Here is a 19,450-nt window from a genome sequence, read left to right as displayed (position 1 = left end):
TAGTGTCCACACTGGACCCAGGCCTGCGCAGGAGGCAAAACAGGCCTGGCGGGCAGAACCATGACTCAGAGGTGAAAGGTCACCCCGGGAGGGGCTTTTCCAGACAGTTAACGGGTTAAACGTTAACAGACCTGGAGTTAGGCCTCAGCTTCCCACCTAGGCCTCCAGCATGAAGGGAGATTAATAAATGCTTGCCCAGAAGGTGCCCTGCATACAAAGGGTGCTTAATAAATGCTTGCTCCCTAGAACTTGGTCTAGAGAGGGAGGTGGGAGGCTCAGGGCAGTGGTGGCAGCTGGGAAGCTCCAGGGAGCGGGGAGACATCTGTGGCCCAGCCGGTCACCGGGCCAAGCCCTCTCTATGAAGCAGAGAAAGAAAAGGAAATGAAGGAGGACCGGGGACAACAGCCAGGGGCTGGCACGCCTTCCGGCCGCCTCGAGCCACGCTGGAAGGGCGACGGGCGTCCTGCCTCTCCCCGCCCGGGGACCTGAAAGGCGAAGGGGACCCCTTGACCTCACGACGCGGCCAGCAGACCTCGGGAGGCCGCGTCCCCTCCGCCCCCGGACTCGGGGACCAGGTGTTCACCGGAGCAGAGAGCGCGGGGCGGGGTGGGGCGGGACCGGCCGCGGAGACTTTAGGGAGGGGGCGGCGGGCTCCAGCTGGCAGCCGTGCGGAGCAATGCGGAGAGCGCGTGTGCGGCGGGGGCGTGCCCGGGTGCAGATGTCCCCCGGGGGCGCGGCTGCGGGGCGCCGCACGGAGCACGCGGAGGCCCCGGGCAGGGCGCGCAGGGGTTAAGGCTGCGCGGCCGCGTGGGGGAGGGTCAGCTGCGCGCCCCGCCCCGCCCTCTCGCCGGCCCACGGCTCCGGGCGGCGCGCGGCTACCCCATGCCCTTATAAGGGCGGCCGTCGCCGGGGCAACGAGCGCCCGCCCCCGGCCGCGCCGCGCGCCCCCGCCCCGCCCCCGCCGGCGCCGATGGAACGCGGGTGTCAGGCCGGCCGCAGCGCGGGGCCGGCGGCGAGCGCCAGGGCGAGGCCGAGGCTCGGGCCCAGGCGCAGGCCCAGGCCGGCCGCGCGCGTGTTCGGCGGGGAGAGGAGCCGAGGCGGGCCGCACTCCCCACTCGGCTCTATTGCCCGGACCTCCGCGGTTGCGGCCGGGCGCGCGCGGCGTCCGGGACTCCCAGGCTCCGGCGCGCGCTCCCGCCGCCCCTCCCCCCTTGACGCCCAACTTGCGGCCAAAGTTTTCCCCCTCCCCCGGCTCGGGGACGCGCGCGCGCCCTCGGATGGCGAGCCACTAAGTTGGCCTGGGCGGCGGGGCCGGGCCATGGCCCGCGCGTCCCCACCGGGTCCCCAGGACTCCGGACCACGGGACCCGGGCGCCCCAGACCCGCGCCTCTAGCGCGCCCCCGTCGGCCGCGGGCACGCGTGGGAAAGTTGGCCTGGAACCGGCCCGACCAGTTCCTGCCGGGCGCGCGGACCGGCCGCAGGAAGTTGCCGCAAAACTTTTTACTGGGGGTGCTACCCGAGCCCCCCGAGCGCGCGGGCTGCATGCGCGCGGGGTAGCCGGGTCCCCCTCGGGTCGCCAGGCGTGCCCAGAGGGGACGGACTCGCCCCGGGCGCCCCGGCCCCGCCGTCCCGGGGGCTATGGCCATGGTGACCAGTGGCTGGGGCGGCCCCGGAGGCGACACGAACGGCGTGGACAAGGCCGGTGGGAGCTACCCACGCGCGACCGAGGACGACTCGGCGTCGCCTCCCGGGGTGGCCAGCGATGCGGAGCCGGGCGACGAGGAGCGCCCGGGGCTGCAGGTGGATTGCGTGGTGTGCGGGGACAAGTCCAGCGGCAAGCACTACGGCGTGTTCACCTGCGAGGGCTGCAAGAGTTTCTTCAAGCGCAGCATCCGCCGCAACCTCAGCTACACCTGCCGGTGAGCCCCACGCGCGGCCACCGGGCCGGCCCGGACCTGCACGGTCACCTTGGGCCTGACACTGACCTTCCCCGCACCCGTATCCCTGCCCAGGCGACGGGCATGGCTGCGATCGGGTATACAGTTGGCGATGCATGCGTGCAGGTCACCCCCCAAACCCCGCAGGTGGTCTTCGGTCCTCTTCTGCCCTAGAGAGCTGGCTCTATTGCGCGGGGAGGGCTTGCAGACGATGTCAGGAGTGGGGACCCCCTTTCCAGCCCCCAGGGCCCCCATTCTCGTGGGAGTCCGTCACGCGTGGTGCCCCGCGGGAATCAGACGTGCAAGTCGCACCGCGGGGCTGGCGGCGTCCAGGGGCCATTGTCTGCGGCCGCGCGGATCGATTCGGCGCGCCCTTGGGTCAAATATCACTTCCAAAGTCGCCCTGGCACGGGCAGCTGGAGGGACGCCCGGGTGGCTCGGAATGGCTGCCCTCGCCGGCGGCAGGGGGCTGCTGTGCACGGGGACCTGGGCCTGGCCATCAGAGGGACGCCCCATGGGCTCTGGGTCACCGGAAGCCGCCGCCGGAGGGCCAGCAAGGCCACCGGAATTGACCGCACCTCCCACTCCGGGGCTGGTGCAGCCTTGGGGCCCCGGGACGATCCTTTAAACTTCGGGGCTGCTCTAGGAATGAGAGACCCGTGGGAGATGGGGACCCCTCTGCGGGGCTCGGCAGGGCGTGGCCTTGCTTACTGGCAGCTGCTGGGGACAGAAAGTCCCTTGGAGAAGAGGTTGGGTGCTCAGGCCCGGCAGGGGATGCGGACCACTTTTTGTCTATGCCTGCAGGAGCCGGGCTCTGCAGGGCCTTAGAGCAGGCTGACAGCCCTGTTTCCGAGGTATCCAGAGCTGAGCCCCAGAGAAGTTTAGGCCACCCCGGGTCAACAGAAGGATCCTGGCCCCGTGGACTTAGCAAAGGGAGCTGTGGGGGTTGGGGCGAGGAATTGGTAGAATCTGGAGTTGGGTTTCTTTCCCCCCAGAAGTTAGCAGCTGGTGACCTGTCAGTGGGGGGCTGCCACCATGTTAGAATTTGGACTTACTGGAACCTGCTTTGCTCCCCTCCCCCAGCTGTAACTGGGCCACCAGACTTTGGCCTCATTCTCGTGTCTGGAAAGAGTTGCTAGGTCTAGCTGGGTCTTTGGGGAGAGTAAAGGGGGCTGGGGGGAGCTTGGGGTCCCACCTGCTCTCTGCGTTCCTTGGAACTTATGTTGTGTGATCTTGTGTGGCCAGTGTTCCTCTCTGAACCTGAGTGGGTCAGCAGCTGTCTGGAGGGGGCCCTCAGGAAGTGGCCTCAAAGCCCTGGCAGGCAGAAGAGGAAACCCCAGCTGAGGGTTTAGTGGGTCAGGTGAGCCCACCTAGACCCAGAGGAGGCAAGTAGGCGCAGCATGCTGGGCAGAACTTAGATTGGGCTGGGAGGTCGGCCAGAGTGTGTCACACAGTGCCAGACACTCAGGAGGCTGCGGGCAGCCTGGACAGCAGACACTGCCCCCTTAGCCGAAAACATACAGAAGCAGTGATAGCAGTTGGAGTTGGACTGTGCCTTTGGTGAGGCAGCTGGAAGAGTTTACTTTGTGTGGTGGGTTTTAGTCTGTTCCAACCATACAGTGGGGAAGGCAAGACAGAAGGCCCTCCCTGAGCAGACCTGCTCACCCATCCAGGGCCTGGCCAGTTCCGCCTGGCCGCCCTGATCCTCCACCAACTGCCTGGCTGCTGGCTTTGTTCTGGCTGTGCCTGAGTTCTCTCTGCCCCAGCTGGGCCCCTTCATGGGCTCTCCTGACCCAGGGCAGAGCACCCAGCTGGCTCTAGAGGCTGTCCCTGGAGGCCTCCAGAACTCTCGGCGGTGTCTCCTGTAGAGCTCAGTGCCTAATCCAGGAATGGGGTGGGGGCAGCGTCCCACTCTGGGCTTGATCTCTGCCTGCATCTCTGCCGTGTCTGGGTGCTCCTTGGTGCCCAGATTGGACATGGTGGCTTATGGAGAGACTGGGCGGCTGGGTCCTCAGAGGAGAAGGGTACTGGCACTCACCTTTGTCACAGGCTGGGTGCTGGGCTGCACAGTGCTGTGACCCTGATGGTGACCAAGTCAAGTGAAACAGATTCACTCTCAATCCTTTCAAATCTGTTTCACCATGTCCCCTGCCAGAAAAGGCTTCTCCATCTCTGCCCTCTTAGGGAATTTCTCTTCAGACGTCAGAACCCGTTCCTAAAGTGCTCTCTTTGTGTGCTGGTCTTCATCTGTTGTGGTTCAATCGCCCTTCCCAAGTGGGAGACTGCCTTTGGAGCTGCCGTCGCAGCCTAGGGAGCCCCCACTTCACTGGGAACTCTGGCCTCTGTCTTCAGGTCTAACCGTGACTGTCAGATTGACCAGCACCACCGGAACCAGTGCCAGTACTGTCGCCTCAAGAAGTGCTTCCGGGTGGGCATGCGCAAGGAGGGTGAGTAGCCCTGTGTGCAGCCCCAGGCTGTGGGGATCCAGCCAGGGTGGAGTGTGACCCCATGAGCTCTTTCCCCAGGCCCTCCGTGACTTCTGACCTCCCAGCTGGAATTTTTATTTTTATTAATTTGTTTACTCTCTGCCCTCTGTGTTTGCTGAAGGCAGGACTTAGCCAGATTACAGCCAAAGCCTGCCAGAGGGAGGCCCAGCTGCCTGTCTCTGCCCAGGGGCAGCCACATGGAGGCTGAGGGTTGAGAGCCTGGACTGGTGGGGAGGGGTGGGCCAGGCTAGAGTGTCACCTAGCTATTGCTTGCTTTGACATTGGTCACTTTCCTGTGGGACTTCTGAAAGTGGCCACTGCTTAAGGTCTTCTGCTTCAGACTGCTCCCATCGGGCATAGTGGTGCAGGCTTATCATCCTGGTAGTTACAAGGCTGAGGCAGGAGGATCTCCAGTTTGAAGTCAACAGACTGCATAGCAAACCCTGGTTAGAAAAAGACACGTACACAAGGAAAAACATCAGCCTTATTTGATGACTCTCATTGTCCCTCTAAGTTTAAAGGTGACTCCTGCCCTGTCCTTGCCCAGCATGGACATCTGTCTCAGCTTGTCTGTTAGATGGAAAGTTCTGATAGGTCTGTAATCCGAGACTCCTGCTCCCGGTGCCTCTGCCTCAGGGCCTTTGCACTGCTGCTCCTGCAAAAGTGAGCCTGGTGCCCTCCCTCGTGTCCTCAGGGCGACCGTACTCTGAAACTGACACCCTTCACCCATTAGATCTGCACGTAGCTTAGCAGTCATCGACTGCATTTGACATATCAGGAAACTGAGGCATAGAGAACAGATTTGAATTCCAGCAGTCTAGAGTGGATGGAGAAAGGGAAGGGTGGGGCAGGAGTGGGATTTTGAGGCTCAGAACATTCTGGGCAAAGGCCCTGGAGTAGGGCTGGATGAGGGAGCAGTGGTGAGGGTAGGGTTCTCATCTTGAGAGCAAAAGGAGCTCTGAAGAACCGTGGAGCGTTTGGGGTCCTGTCCAGCTACAGTTGTTTGGCAGGTGGCTGGGAGATTCCCAGTGTCCCCTGGCTCTGGCTCCACCTGGGTTGACCTGGAGTTCATCTCCAGCTAAGACAGGTGTCGGCTTACTAAAGCACACTCACTAACAGCCTCCTGGTCCCCTGCCCAAGCTGTCTTCCCCGGGCTAAAATACCTGTGTCCCCCAGCCTCAGTTTCCTTCTCACCCAGTCTGTGATGGGGACTCGGATAAGTACTGGATTCTCTTGTCAGTTATATTTTGAAACAGGGTCTCTTGTAGCCCAGGCTGGCCTCAAACTTACTTTGTACTGAGGCTGGCCTTGAATTCCTGACCTTCCTGCCTCCCTGCTCCAGAGCTAGGATGACTGGTATGCACCACCGAGGGCAAAGGTAACAATGACAACGACTGCCCTTAGGGATCACTACTGTGCCACTTTGGTGATGTGGTCCCTCAGGGGAGCTGTGAGTGGTGGGAGAGCCCCGGTGATTGACAGATGTAGCCTCCACGGTGCAGGAGGGGAGTGTCTGGTGGGTGGAGACCCTCGGGGTGGGCGCCAGACGGGAGCTGTCAGGGCCCTAGTGACCAGCGTGTGCCTGGTTCCTTGTGCTACCACCTCGGGTGGGGGTGGCCCTCACCAACGCCTGACGCTGCCCTATTTCCGCAGCCGTGCAGCGCGGCCGCATCCCGCACGCGCTACCGGGCCCCGCGGCCTGCAGCCCCCCGGGCGGGGCGGGCGTCGAGCCATTCGCGGGGCCGCCGGTGTCCGAACTGATCGCGCAACTGCTACGCGCCGAGCCCTACCCCGCGGCCGGACGCTTCGGCGGCGGTGGCGCCGTGCTGGGCATCGACAACGTCTGCGAGCTGGCGGCACGCCTGCTGTTTAGCACGGTCGAGTGGGCTCGCCACGCGCCCTTCTTCCCCGAGCTGCCGGCCGCCGACCAGGTGGCGCTGCTGCGACTCAGCTGGAGCGAGCTGTTCGTGCTGAACGCGGCGCAGGCGGCGCTGCCGCTGCACACGGCGCCGCTGCTGGCCGCCGCGGGGCTGCACGCCGCACCCATGGCTGCCGAGCGCGCAGTGGCCTTCATGGACCAGGTGCGCGCCTTCCAGGAGCAGGTGGACAAGCTTGGCCGCCTGCAGGTGGACGCTGCGGAATACGGCTGCCTCAAGGCCATCGCGCTCTTCACGCCTGGTGAGCCCACCCTGCCTGCTCACGGGCGACCCTGTGCCAATCAAGGCCCCGCCCCAAGCAGACTCCTAACTTCACCAAGCAGTCGGTCTCCCTCCACGCCTCTTAAGCAGGCCCTGCTCTGCCGCAGACCGGGCTCCCAAACAGACCCAAGCCACCTTCCAGCCAAAGGCCACGCCCCTAGCTTGGATTTTGCCCCAACTCAGCGTCAGACAACCAAGCCCAGGCCTTGCCCTAAACTGACCCAGGCTTCTGCCCTGATGGCAGGCCACACACACACACTATAGGCCCCAGGACATAGCCTTCCCTCTCAGGTAACGCTCTAACCAGCCTGGGCCATTCCACTGCCTCAGGCCACACCCTTTTGACACAGGTGACATCCCTAATCTGCCCAACCCTGCTTAGACCTAACTGCCACAGGCCTCACCTCAAGTCTCCTGACACAGCTCCAAGCCATTCTCCAAGCTGCTTAAGACCCTGTTGCCCGTCCTACTCTGATAAAGCCCCATCTTGCCCCCAACTTATCCAGACATTCTGGAAGCTATTGTATAGCCAAACTCCAGGCCACCCATAGGGCGGCCCTGTGGGCTCCCGCCTCTGTTCTGGAGCCCCACAAGGCCACTCTGCCCCCAGTTCCACACCCCCTCGGCTTCATTTCAGACCACTCTTGCCCAGACAGGCAGGAGTTAGGCTCAGCTGGTAGCCACACCTCAAGGGCCACTCACACTATGGCGTGCCTTTGCCATGGTGAGGAAGGGCAGAGAGTCATGTATGTAGGCAGTGGTTTTGAGAGGCCCCGAGAGGACCTTCGGACCTCATCAACGTGCTTGGTGGTGTAGTGCTGGAAGTCCGCACCCTTCAGTGGGCTGTGCCGAAAGTTCCAGGGCAGGACGGACTGCAGATCCAGAACTGCGGAGTCCCCACCGGAAAAGAATTTAAAGGGATGGCCTGGCCCTGCCCTCTAGGTGGGCGTGGCTTAGGAGAGGCACCTCCCACAAAGTGCGGCAGATCAGTAGTGCCCCTTCCGTAGGACCTGGCTGAGTCTCAGTGCTCTCTTAGTAACCTTCGTGGTTACTCAGGATTCTCCACGCGTCAGTGTTGGACCCTGGCTTCCACTCACATCGGTGCCCCTCTCCCCTGTAGGCCTGTTCACCCTGCTTCCTCAAAGGTGACTTGTCCTCTCTGCTTCCTGCAGATGCTTGTGGCCTTTCTGACCCAGCCCATGTGGAGAGCCTGCAGGAGAAGGCACAGGTGGCCCTAACGGAGTATGTGCGTGCCCAGTACCCATCTCAGCCTCAGCGCTTTGGGCGCCTGCTGCTGCGGCTGCCAGCTTTGCGTGCTGTGCCAGCATCCCTCATCTCGCAGCTTTTCTTCATGCGCCTGGTTGGCAAGACACCCATTGAGACGCTCATCCGGGACATGCTACTGTCAGGGAGCACCTTCAACTGGCCCTATGGCTCGGGGTAGTGGTGGACACCTTCCAGGACACACAGATGCTGGAACCTTGCAGGGACCCTGGGGTCAAGGCCCCGACTTCTTTCCTGAGACTGATTCTTTTTTTAAAAGACTGAAATGTTTGTCTGTTTTGTTTTTTAAATAATCATGAAACCAAAAAGAATCCCCCCCCCCCAGGCTCCAGTCTTGTCCTCCTGGCAGCCCCTGGTCAGAGTGGGGCTGAGGGTCTGAAGCCAGTATGGTGGTGGCCTTGGTATGATGGGTGTGGGCCTGGTATTCTGGAAGGGCCACTGCAGCTGGGCAGGGGTACTGTGGACCAGGAAGGTCCCTGTATACATGGCCCATGACGGGCACTGTGAGATGAAATCATGGCCAATAATAAAGATATTCCCCTATTTGCTCAGCCTACCTTTTCTTCTGTGGTGCTGGGGAAAAACCCCAGGGCCTGGCCTGTATCCAGCAGGCTCCAGAGGGGTAGAAGCTGCGCCTCCTGTGGAGAGACAGGAGCCCCAGGTAGAGGCTTTCCCAAGACGTCTTTGCAGTTTCTGGACCAAGCCACACCTGAAACCCTTAGGTGTTTTTCAGAGTTTAACCTACCTTTTGTGCTGCCCCGAACTCAATTTAACTCAGAGATCCACCTGCCTCTACCTCCTGATTAAAGGCAAGTACCACCACACCTGGCTTCAACCTATCCTTTTGAATAATAAACGATTCAATTTCCTCTCTCAACATAAATCACCATTTCTAAAGAAGAAGACAAGGTGGGGGACAGCTTTGAAATGTGAATTTAACTGTGCTGCTGTGTAGTGCTGAAAGGCACGGGAAGTAGCCCAGTGGTGGTGGTGCACGCCTTTAATCCCATTAGGGGCAGAGGCAGGAGGATCTCCGAATTTGAACAAAAAGTACCAGGGAGTTAGGGGTCCAACTTCAGAGTGGTCGAGACCCACACTAAATCCCCACTTAGCATGCCCAAGGCCTTATGAGCTACTTTTCCTGTAAAACCCCACACATGAGGCCTCTCTCTGTTGGAAGACATCTGGGACTCCCTGGTTTTGAACTTGCCACATTTCCAGGACCGGGGTAACTGACTGTCCTAGTGGCCAGAACTGGACGCCTGGCCTGGCTTTTGTTATCCTGTGACTCGGGGTTAGTCTTAGATGACACACACAGCCTGTGTCTGCCCAACACCAGAGGACCTATGTGGGGTGCACCCCCTGCAGATGCCCAGGAAGCCCCAGGTGGTTGGATCTCACCCACCAGGCATGCTTCCATCCCACCTACAGAAATGATTGGTTTGGGGTAGTCTCACTGTAGCCCAGGCTGCTCCCCAAATGTTCATCTGCCTCCCTCCCCCATACTGGAACCGACACAATTGCTGCCCGAAACCAGTGACCTTGGATAGTTCCTTTCGTGTCCCTGTGTTCCCCCCTCCCCCCAAATCAAGGAATTGCTCGCAGGAAGCTGTCTAACCCGTGTTTATTCCCTGGGATTCTCAGCAGGACTTGCTTCCCCTGGAAGAACTAGAGTGTGATTCCCCATGGGACAAAAAGCCACCACCATCTCCAGGACACTCAGAAGTACACGGAGCCCTCACTGTCGCTGTCCCCTTGGTCATCAAATTTTCGGATCTGGGCCTTGATGTGCCTCAGTTTACTCTTCAGGTAGTGACAGCGAGCCTGCTTATCCAGGAAGCCAGGATCCTGGGGGAGGGAAAGGGTTGAGGAAGTCCCCCTGGCATTCCGACCCGAGGCCTTCAAGATTTTCATTCAGTTCTTTATAAATCCCAGCTTTCACTACAGGGTCCCCGCCTCGGGGCAGGACCAGAGGCCACAGCCACAGGAGTCTCCACTCACCGCCCGCTTCTTCTCAAACTCTCTCCAGACTCGAGCTGCCACATGAGCCTCCTCCTGAAAGGGCGAGGTGGGGAAGGGGCTCAGAAGGGTGGGAAAGGGCCGACATGGCCTTGATAGCAGTGCCCACCCGTAGAGGAAGCACAGTCGCAGGGAGCTGGGGACACTAGAGGCCCCGGGGCTGACCTGGCTTCGGGGTGGGGGCAGTGACATCAGCAGGGCCTCCAGCTGCCGGAGCTTGGCCTGCGTGGCCCCCACCTCGCGCTGGAGCTCCAAGAATTCTCCGTACTGGTCCTGGAACACAGCGGCGTAGCGGCTCCGGTCCCTTCTGCTGCTCACTGGCGGGTACTTACTACAGATTGAAGGGGGTCAGTGTGCGAGTGGAAGAAAATCTGTCTTTCCACTCCATCATGGCAACTGGCTTTTCTTTGCCCACGCTGGGACCCCAGCCCCAAATGCCCTCATTTCCTAACTCAGTCCTGACCCTTCCTAATTCCGAGGCATTAAAAAGCATGGAGGGTACGGGAGCGTGGTGACTCAGGAGACTAGGGCAGGAGGTTCATGACTTTGAGGTTAGCCTAGGCTAGAAGTCCAGCAAAGAGCCACAGTAGGGCACTCACAGCTCATAGTCAGGTACTGGGTTGGGACGTGGTCCCAGAACTTTGGGAGGCTTCTCTGCGTGCGGCGGGGCCCGGGGGCGTAGCTCGTCCGCAAACACGATCTTCCGAGGCCTCCTGTGGAGCTCCCCGGGCGCGGGCTGGCACTGTGCTTGCCGAGCGCGAGACACTGGGCTTCGCGACACCAGCGTCTGCGCAGCAGCGGGGATCGCGGTTAAGGGGTGTCAGGAAGCGGGGTTCCCCCACGTAGGGTCTCCGAGTGTGGCACTCACCCGGGGCTCGTGGCCCGCCGGGCGGGGTTGCGGGCGCTCCGGGACTGGCATGCGCGAGGCCGCGTCGCTCGGGCGCCCCCCGGCGACAGGAGACGAAATGCAGGCAGTGTTGGGGCCTGAGCTCCTGGACCGGAGCCTGCGGGCGGCGAGAGGACCCGGCGGACCGCGCCTGGTGGTGGGGCCTGCGGGTATTTGCGTCCGCGAGCGCGGTCCGCTGGTCGCACAACCCAGACTCCGCGCCTTAGGACGCGCACCCCGGAAGGGGGCGCTGGAGAGGCGCCCTGGCGTCACCCCGCCTCCGTCTGCATGAAGGCACGCGGTTGGCTGGCCGCGCAGTGCCGACCCGCCCCCGATTCTGAAGCCGGAAGGGCGCGACCCCGACCTGCTGCGCCCACCGCCGCAGCCCACAATCACGTCCCCGCGGAATCCCCGGCTTCCGCCCGCCCGCCGGTCATCCGGGTCGTCCCGCTCAGGGTCACCTGTCCCACAGCCGCGGATCCGCGCCTGGCCCTGCTGCCGGGAACGCAGCTGTGCAGGAACTGCCTGCCGACCCGCTATCCAGGGCGTCCGGCTGCCGGGGCGGGGCTAAGCGCGGTGGGTGGGGCCTGTGAAATGTTGACGCCCGGTTTTGAGTCAGCCTTCTAGTGGAACTGTCTAGACCTATTCACTTTCCGAAATCTATTTGTTGGGAAAAAAAAAAAGGGTAGTTTTTCCAGCTTGACTTAGTTTTTTTAGTATTGGACTTAAAAAAAAAAAAACCTTGTGATTCTGTAAGCAGAGGCCAGCTCAGGTTATTGGGCGTCTTCCTCTGTCTCCCCATCTTAATTTTTGATACTGATGTTCCCCGTTTTGGCTTTGGCTGGTCAGTGAGCTCCCAGGTAGATGTGCCTGTCACTACTCGTAGCACTGGGATCACAGCTTCATGCACCCCAGCCCTGGCACCCTACGATGGGGTACTGAGGATTCGAATCTTCGTCTGCATACTTGGGCAACAAGCACTTTAACAATGAGTCATTGCCCCATCCCTAATAAATGTTTAGACTTTTATGATGTTAATCACGTGTGCATGCCACATGCGTGCAGCTGCTGAAAGGTCAGAGCTGTCAGGTTCCTGGAGCTACATTAAATATATTTATTATTAAATAGCTTTTGATAGCCGGGCAGTGGTGGCGCATGCCTTTAATCCCAGCACTTAGGAGGCAGAGGCAGGCGGATCTCTGTGGGTTCGAGGCCAGCCTTGACTACAGAGATAGTTCCAGGACAGCTAGGAATGTTACACAGAGAAAGCTTGTCTTGAAAACAACAACAACAACAACAAAAAAGTTTCGATTTGCCTTTTTTCCCCCAATTCTTACTGCACTTTGTGTGTGCTCCCCTTCTGCAGTGTGTGCTCTGGAGTGGAACTCGGGTTGTCAGGCCCTGTGGCAAGTGCCTGTACCAGCTGAAGTGGCTAACAAGCCTTTTGCTATTTGTGGGGAACAGAATCAGGGTTCTACTATGTTAGCCGACATCGGCTGGCGGTGGGCTTTATTTCAGCCGGGGCATGATGCGTATGAACAGGATCATGCTGATGAAGACGAAGCACACGACAATGAGCATGGCCCACAGCAGCCAGTTCACTGACTTCTGTGTGTGCTGCTCCAGGCGCTCCGATTCCATCTTCAGCTTCTCCAGGTTCTGGTCGGCCATTTTCAGAGAGTGTGACAGGGTCTGTGGGAGGAGCGGGGACCAAATGTGACCACTGCCTCCTGCGTGGTTTGTGCTTCTAGTCCAAGCAGATGCTGTGCCCTCTGCGGGGTATCCCTCAGCCACCCCTCCTTGGGCTTTACCAAACTCCTGCTGAGCCCACAAACACTGACACTGGTCCCAATTTCATCCCTCTTCTGCAGACCTTTCTCAGTGCCCCAAGGCAGAGCTGCCGTGTTCCCACACCTGGTTGTCCTTCTTGATGACACTCTGGGCGGCCAGTGTGTTGGTCTTGAGGCTGCGTGCCAGGCCTAGCATTTCCTCCGCCAGCTTTTCCTGGAGGCCCTGGTGCCTCTGGAGGACGAGGTCGAGCTCAGACGCTGAATGCTTCTCATCTGCAGGCCTGGACCCCTTTGCTCTGCCGACGCCACATGTAGTGGGTACCCAGGAGTGACGGAGAGATATAGACACATGGCGCCTTCCCAAGGATCCCTCAGTGCTGCCCGGGACTCAGTTTCCCCGGCTTTTTTACATCCCAGGAACAGCAACCCAGAAAGGACTACCAGTGGGCAGTGGGTCCATGTAGCAGCACCTCAAAGGCCCCAGCTTCATCCAGCGCCCCCTTTCCCCACTTCTCAGTGGCTAAGATACTCACATGCGCTTCCTCATGCCCATCTCAAGCTCTGGAAGCAAAAGAAGCCAAGGACGAAGGTTGGTTTCCTATCTCCAACTCTCGCCCTTGCCCTGTGCCAACTCTGCTACCCAGAATGCTGTTGGGCCTATGAACTACTGTCCCCTGGTCTCACCATACTTGAAAGTCCTAGGTAGAGTGACTTGTAGAACACCTGTCCTATCCCCAAGGTGCCAGGCCTGGGACGCCTTCTCTTCCTCAGCCACCCCCCCCCCCGCCCCAGGCATTACTCAGCTGACCCTGGGTGGCCTGCTTCCAGGGCTGGGAAAATCAAAGCAGGCAGGCATGAAGAGTGTGGGCAGCAGGGACAGTCAGTCCTCAGCATGACTCACCCCCAGACGGCTCCTGTGGAGAGAGGGAGAGGCATGAGGCCATGCACTTTGATGTTGTCCCTAAATCGCTCTACCTTGGGATGACCCACGTGAAGTGCTCTGAGGTATTGTAAAGAAACTGACCCAAATTCTGATGGGGCCAACTCTGGGGCTTAAATAGACATGCTCCTTCCCCTTTTTTTGGAGACAGGGTTTTACTGTGTAGCCCTGGCTGTCCTGGAACTTGCTCTGTAGACCAGGCTGGCCTCGAACTCACAGAGATCTGCCTGCCTCTGCCTCCCGAGTGCTGGGATTAAAGGCCAGTGCCACCACCGTGATTTTTCCCATGAACCAATTCGTATTCCTTTAGCAATGTCTTGAGCACCTTCTCTGAGAAAGCCTTGTCTGTGGGCCCTCCAGGGTCTTTGGTACTATGTTCGATCTCTGTCCCTGTACAGACCACTCTATTGCTATCACGAGGATGGTCCCAGGCACAAGGGAGGGAATCCTACCGTGCCCAGCAGCTCACTCCGCATCTCACTGGTGTAGCGTGCCCGGGACTGCAAATGTACGGTCTTGGTGGCAGGCACCCGCTCCCTGGCTGTGGTGGGCACGCGGCCAGGGGCCAGGAACTGGTTAGCTAGAGCCTTCTCGGAGGAGGAGGTCTGAGGGAACGTGGGAAGGGGGGGATAAATCACTGGAGGCTGTGTCCAGTCCTTGGGGGCCGTAAGACCCGAGGGGTGGGAGGACGGGCTCACCAGCTTCTCAGCCTGCAGCATGCCCTTCAGGAAGTCCACCTTGCGCGAGTACTCGCTGATGACTTCGGAGGCAGGTTTGCTGAAAGGCAGCAAGAGGAAGTCAACCTGCCACTGTCGCAGCCTCGGGGAGGGTCTCAGTGCCGCACACTCACCTGGCTTGGATTTTCAGGGCCTGCAGCATGTCTTCCAGGGCACCCACATACTGGGAGGGAAGGGAGTGTGTCAGCCAGGCCAGAACCCCAAGGACTGCTTGCAAGAGAAAGGGGTGGGCCCAAGGGGGCGGGATTACGGACCGGGGGAGGGGCATAGTCATGACGAGGCACAGAGGGAGTGGCCTGTGCTCGAGGGGGTGAGATCAGGGAGAGCAACCTGGGCATCTAGGACCTGCGCGCCTAGGGGCGGAGCCGCACTTGAAGTGCAGCACCCAGCCGGAAGGGGCGTGGCCAGGGAGATGGCTCGTCTGCCTTTAGGGTTCGAGGCCTCTGCGGGAGCGTAGGAGTCCCTCACCTTCTCCAGACGCCACTCGTTCGGCTCCCGCTTTTCTGCCGCCATCGACTCGCAGCGACACAGCAACCGCACGAGGTTCAACTCCAGCCGCGACGTCGCCAGCGGGCGGTGACTGGCCTCTTCCGTCTGCGCCATCTTGGAAAAGGGCGGAAGTGCCTGTAAGGGGGCTTGCTTTTGGGCGTTCGTCCCTTCCCCTCCGAGGTCCGCCCTGCTGGGCTTCGGACGGAAGTAATGTTTCAAGCCCCGGCGCTGCGCCTGCCTTGTTCAAAGATAAATCTTTTTGTTGTTGTTGTTGTTGTTGTTTAAATGAGAGAGCAGCTTTTAAAGTTGTACTTTTGTTGTTTGACCTTTTTTCTTATTTTGGGCAGAATCTCTGACCCAGACAGGCCTTGGGCCGCCGATCACGCTCGGGAAGCGTTGGCTGGCAGGACCGAAAGGGCCGTCGTCAGCTTCGGACCCACGCGCAACGCTCCCGGGTCACTGCGTTCCGCTTGCTCGTCACAGCTCCCCAGTGCGCGTTTCTCCTCTGAGCGCTCCGTAGCCAAGCCCCAGCCTTCGCTTTCTCCTTTCGCCTGGGGCTTTCCCCGAGCCTGGCTTGATGACATGCCAGGTGGGCGCTTCCGTCGGACAGACCGGCTAGTTTCCAACCCTGGCAGTCTGCCTCCCGAGCTCTGACCCAGCCGTTTCTATCCTCAGCCAGAGCCTTTCCATTCTGTAATAAATCATTATGGTCCATTTTAAGAAAATGGAGCTCGCCAGCGAATCACAGACCATCAGGAAGCAATAGGCCCCTCTTTTACAAAACAGGGTGTCTCTAGCTGTCCTGGAACTCACTTTGTAGAACAGGTTGGCCTTGAACTCACAGAGATCCGCCTGCCTCTGCCTCCCGAGTGCTGGGGTTAAAGGCGTGCGCCACTACTGTTCGGCTCATCCACTCTTTTATTTAAGATTTATTTATTAATTATGTATACAATGTTCTCTCTGCATATATGCATATGCAGAAGAGGGCACCAGATCTCATAATGGATGGTTGTGAGCCACCATGTGGTTGCTGGAGATTGAACTTAGGACCCCTGGAACAACAGCCAATGCTTTTAATCGCTTAGCGATCTTTCCAGCCCCTCATCCAGCACTCTTAATATGAAGTGAGGATTTTTTTTTCTCATATTGCCCAACTCTGAAATTGAGCCAGCTTCCTTTACTCTGTTGGAAAAGCAACTGCTACATTTCTCCGTCTTAAAGGGAGAGGACCCAAGTGGGGGGGAGGGCAGATCTGGATCATGGTCTGTGATACGCTGGCAAGCTCCATTTTCATAAAATGGACCATGATGATTTATTACAGAATGGAAAGGCTCTGGCTGAGGATAGAAACGGCTGGGTCAGATATAGCATCCTATAGGAATATAGGAATCCAATGTCAATCCAATCAGGCCACTGTGCGTGTGTGTGTGTGTGTGTTGAGCATTCGTGTTTGCATGGAGACCTGTTCCCTGTGGAGGTCAAAGTGCAACCTCAGTGTCATTCTTCTCTTCCATCTTCCCCTCTCTCTCAACAGTCTCACCAGACCAGGCTGGCTTTGAACAGAGATCTTCCTGTCTCTACCTCCCAAGTGCTGAGACTAAAGATGTGCAGCAGCATGCCTGAATTCGAGATATGGTCTCTGGCCTCTGTAGGCTGGGCTAGCTAGCTCTTCCCAGAACTGGGATTACAAGCCCCCAGTACTACACCTAGCTTTTAGTGTTTTGGCTTTGAATTTTATTTAAATTATATGTATGTGTGTGGGTCTATGTGCATGTATGGATTCATGCCTGTAAGTGCAAATGCCCATGAAGGCCAGAAGTAAACACTGGATCTTCTGGAACTGGGACCACAGGTGGTTGTGAACTCCCCAAAGTGGGTGCTGGGAATTGGAATCAGGTCCTCTGCAAGAACAGAATGTGCTCTTAACCACTGAGCCCTCTCCCATGACTTCTGAGAATGAGAAGTGTAGGGCAAACTATCTCCAATCTGAGCAAGTTTCTAACAAACCCTGGGCTGAATAAATGGCTCCGCAGTTAGAAGCTTGTGGTGCTCTTGCAAGAGGACCTGAGTTCAGTTCCCAGAACCCATGTCAGGTAGCTCACAATCTCCTACAACTCCAGCTCCAGGAGTTCTTCAGGGACCTGCATTCACACGTACACACCCACACAAAGACACACAATTAAAACACACACATTTTAAACTGGGCATGGTGGCTTATGTCTTTAATCCCAGCACTCAGGAGGCAGAGACAGGCGGATCTTTGAGGTAGAAGCCAGCCTGGTCTATAGTTAGTTCCAGGACAGCCAGGACCACACAGAGAACCCTGTCTCAAAAGTCATATATATTAATATTTAAATATGAATAAATACATATTTAAACCTTAAAAAACAAAAATGGCATTGGCTCCGCTGACAGTGGAGTTAGGGTGTGAGGGTCGTGTGGTCCTGGGTCCTCTGAAAGAACAGTAAGCACTGTAATTTCTGAGCCAGCTCTACCAGGCCATGGAGACAAAGCCTCACTCTGCAGCCCCGACTCACAGATCCATCGTGAGCAGCACACGAACAGACGGGGTGACCCTGTGTTGTTTGTGTGCACCATATGTGTTGCTGCGACCTGCGTGTCTTCAGGACTGACCCAACTGGGTGGTACACGATGAAGAAACAACAGACACACACAGAAAAGCTGGCACTGAGTGGGATTTTTTAAATTTTGAAACTATATTTGTGTGCATATGTGCTCCTGTGCCCTATGTCACAGTGCACAGATGACTTGCGGGACCTACAGCATTTTTACTTAAGCCATTAACAGCAAGGTTTATATAGCCCTGGCTGGCTTGAAACTCATTATGTAGACCAGGCTGGCCTCAAACTCAGAGATCCATCTGCTTCTGCCTCTTGAGTGCTGGGATTACAAGTGTGCACTACCACCACATGTCCTTTGGTTTTTAATAAATAAAGACTATTTTATAGTCCTTTATAAAAGACTATAATAATGTTTTTAAAAGGTCAGTCAAGTGTAAGGAGTAGTTCTACAATCTCAACACTAGATGGAGCCAGCTGGTCATTCAAGGAGCTCAGGTTCAGAGCTGTCTCAAAGATGAGGACAGCCACGGAGATCAGAGCTGTCTCAAAGATGAGAGCCACAGAGCAAGATCTCCAGCTTCTACACATGTATACAGAGATAAGTTAATTTTTTTCTTTTTCTTTTTTTCAAGACAGGGTTTCTCTGTCTTGGAACTCAGCTCTATAGACCAAGCTGGCCTCGAACTCATGTTCCCTGGTTTTTGCCTCCCAAGTCCTGGGATTAAAGGCATGTGCCACCACTGCCTGGCAAAAAAATATTTTTTTAAACTACCAAGAGCTACCTGCTGTACCACCCCTATTCCCCAGTCTCATGCCTAGGAAGCAACCATTCCCACCCCAGGCAGAGAGGGTGCTGCAGGCCCCATGGGATCAAACACCTTAATTTGAATGGAGGGCTATGACTGGCAGGATACCCTGGCCACACTTCTCTCCTGGATACATAAGCAGGCTCTTTGCTTCCACGGGCAGCCTGGTGATGCCCTCCTGTGTCCTTAGGATGGACTAGCACAGGGTTCCACAAAAGGCTAAAGCAGTCAGTTCTTTGTGTGACGGGCACACTATCTAGTCCTGGAACTTGCTATGTAGACCAGGCTGGCTTCAAACAGTGTTGAGTTCACCTGCCTCTGCCTCAGAAGTGTTGGTATTAGTATGCCTGGCTTGTTATTTTGAGACGTGGCCGGCCCATGTATGTATCTAGCCTGGTTAGTTTTATTTCAACATGACACAAGCTAGAGTCATCAGAGAGGACACAGGAAACCTCAAATGAGAGTCTTTATAAGCTGGAGTAAGCAAGCCTATGGGCATTTTCTTAGTGAATGGTGGGGCCATCCCTGACCTGGTCTGGGTTCTGTAAGAAAGCAGGCTGAGCAAGCCAGTAAGAAGCAACTTCCATGTCTTTTCCATCAGCTCCTGCCTCCAAGGTTCCTGTCTAGTTTGAGTTCCTGTTCTGACTTTTAATGAATAGTGATAAGGAAGAATAAACCAAATAGACCCCTTCCTCCTCCCCAATTGCTTTTTTGGTCATGGTGTTTCATTAAAGCACTAGAACCTCTAGACCGTAGCCCAGGCTAGCTGTGAACTCTCGGCATGTAGTTAAACTCCCCAATTTTACAGAATCCAGTCACTTCGGAAACAAACCTCTGAGTGTGCTCACGAGGCTTAGGTTACTCTGAGCCTCCAGTAGCCAAGTCTGCCCTTCTATCATGGACTACGTACTCAAATTATGAGCCCAAACCAACCCTTCCTTCAGTGACATCTGTTGCCAGGCATTTTGCCAACGCAATGAAGTGGCTAACAGCTGTGTGCCACCTGTCTGACTTCTCTATCTGCCACCTTTGTGGAGAGGCTGGAGGAACTGCCAACAGGATAAGAATGTAGGGCAGATCAGGTGGGCGGCTCAGAAGATATATTCTCAGCACTACCTGTGGCTCACAAACATCTATAACAGCCTCCAAACCTTGGGGGGTTGAGAACTGCTGCTCTGGGGCCAAGAGTCTCCAAACCTGGGCCAGTAAGTCCCGCAAGTCTCCCAGGCCCCAGGGAGTCGGGGCCCTTATGGGAAATGAGTGGGGTGGACTTTTTGTGACACAGACCAAGCTAGT

At 57.6% G+C, this 19,450-nt stretch overlaps 3 protein-coding genes across 3 annotated transcripts; 1 reads left to right on the top strand and 2 right to left on the bottom strand.

The window, feature by feature from the left end:
* The first annotated feature begins 976 nt into the window (after positions 1 to 976).
* Positions 977 to 8,451, top strand: Nr2f6 (nuclear receptor subfamily 2 group F member 6). Its single transcript, XM_075987045.1, has 4 exons — positions 977 to 1,919; positions 4,290 to 4,384; positions 6,077 to 6,601; positions 7,794 to 8,451. The coding sequence occupies exons 1-4, from the start codon at positions 1,639 to 1,641 to the stop codon at positions 8,063 to 8,065; spliced, it is 1,173 nt and encodes a 390-aa protein (XP_075843160.1). The 5' UTR covers positions 977 to 1,638; the 3' UTR covers positions 8,066 to 8,451.
* A 1,061-nt stretch (positions 8,452 to 9,512) lies between these two features.
* Ocel1 (occludin/ELL domain containing 1) lies at positions 9,513 to 12,303 on the bottom strand. The gene is given in 7 exon segments (XM_075984665.1): positions 9,513 to 9,753; positions 9,907 to 10,005; positions 10,008 to 10,082; positions 10,084 to 10,255; positions 10,524 to 10,711; positions 10,793 to 11,377; positions 12,289 to 12,303. Coding segments are annotated over 7 exon segments (1,263 nt in total). The 3' UTR covers positions 9,513 to 9,624.
* Positions 11,614 to 14,915, bottom strand: Use1 (unconventional SNARE in the ER 1). Its single transcript, XM_075987043.1, has 8 exons — positions 14,746 to 14,915; positions 14,391 to 14,440; positions 14,239 to 14,317; positions 13,993 to 14,145; positions 13,502 to 13,514; positions 13,134 to 13,161; positions 12,725 to 12,896; positions 11,614 to 12,502 (listed from the first exon to the last, which is right to left on the bottom strand). The coding sequence occupies exons 1-8, from the start codon at positions 14,878 to 14,880 to the stop codon at positions 12,320 to 12,322; spliced, it is 813 nt and encodes a 270-aa protein (XP_075843158.1). The 5' UTR covers positions 14,881 to 14,915; the 3' UTR covers positions 11,614 to 12,319.
* Positions 14,916 to 19,450: the final 4,535 nt, after the last annotated feature.

The sequence above is a fragment of the Microtus pennsylvanicus genome, chromosome 9 (assembly GCF_037038515.1).
Source record: "Microtus pennsylvanicus isolate mMicPen1 chromosome 9, mMicPen1.hap1, whole genome shotgun sequence".
In the NCBI taxonomy this organism is placed as follows: Eukaryota; Metazoa; Chordata; class Mammalia; order Rodentia; family Cricetidae; genus Microtus; species Microtus pennsylvanicus.
The sequence above is the reverse complement of the archived record's forward strand: the minus strand, read 5'-3'. Positions and strand labels throughout refer to the sequence as shown.

What these genes read in the sequence shown, in the direction of transcription:
- Nr2f6 (XM_075987045.1), top strand. Translation starts at nt 1,639, where the DNA reads ATGGCCATGGTGACCAGTGGCTGGGGCGGCCCCGGAGGCGACACGAAC. An exon ending in AACCTCAGCTACACCTGCCG is followed by an intron (nt 1,920 to 4,289) that starts GTGAGCCCCACG and finishes CTCTGTCTTCAG; the next exon opens with GTCTAACCGTGACTGTCAGA. An exon ending in GGTGGGCATGCGCAAGGAGG is followed by an intron (nt 4,385 to 6,076) that starts GTGAGTAGCCCT and finishes CTATTTCCGCAG; the next exon opens with CCGTGCAGCGCGGCCGCATC.
- Use1 (XM_075987043.1), bottom strand. Translation starts at nt 14,880, where the DNA reads ATGGCGCAGACGGAAGAGGCCAGTCACCGCCCGCTGGCGACGTCGCGG. An exon ending in ACGAGTGGCGTCTGGAGAAG is followed by an intron (nt 14,441 to 14,745) that starts GTGAGGGACTCC and finishes CTTCCCTCCCAG; the next exon opens with TATGTGGGTGCCCTGGAAGA. An exon ending in GCCCTGAAAATCCAAGCCAG is followed by an intron (nt 14,318 to 14,390) that starts GTGAGTGTGCGG and finishes GCTGCCTTTCAG; the next exon opens with CAAACCTGCCTCCGAAGTCA.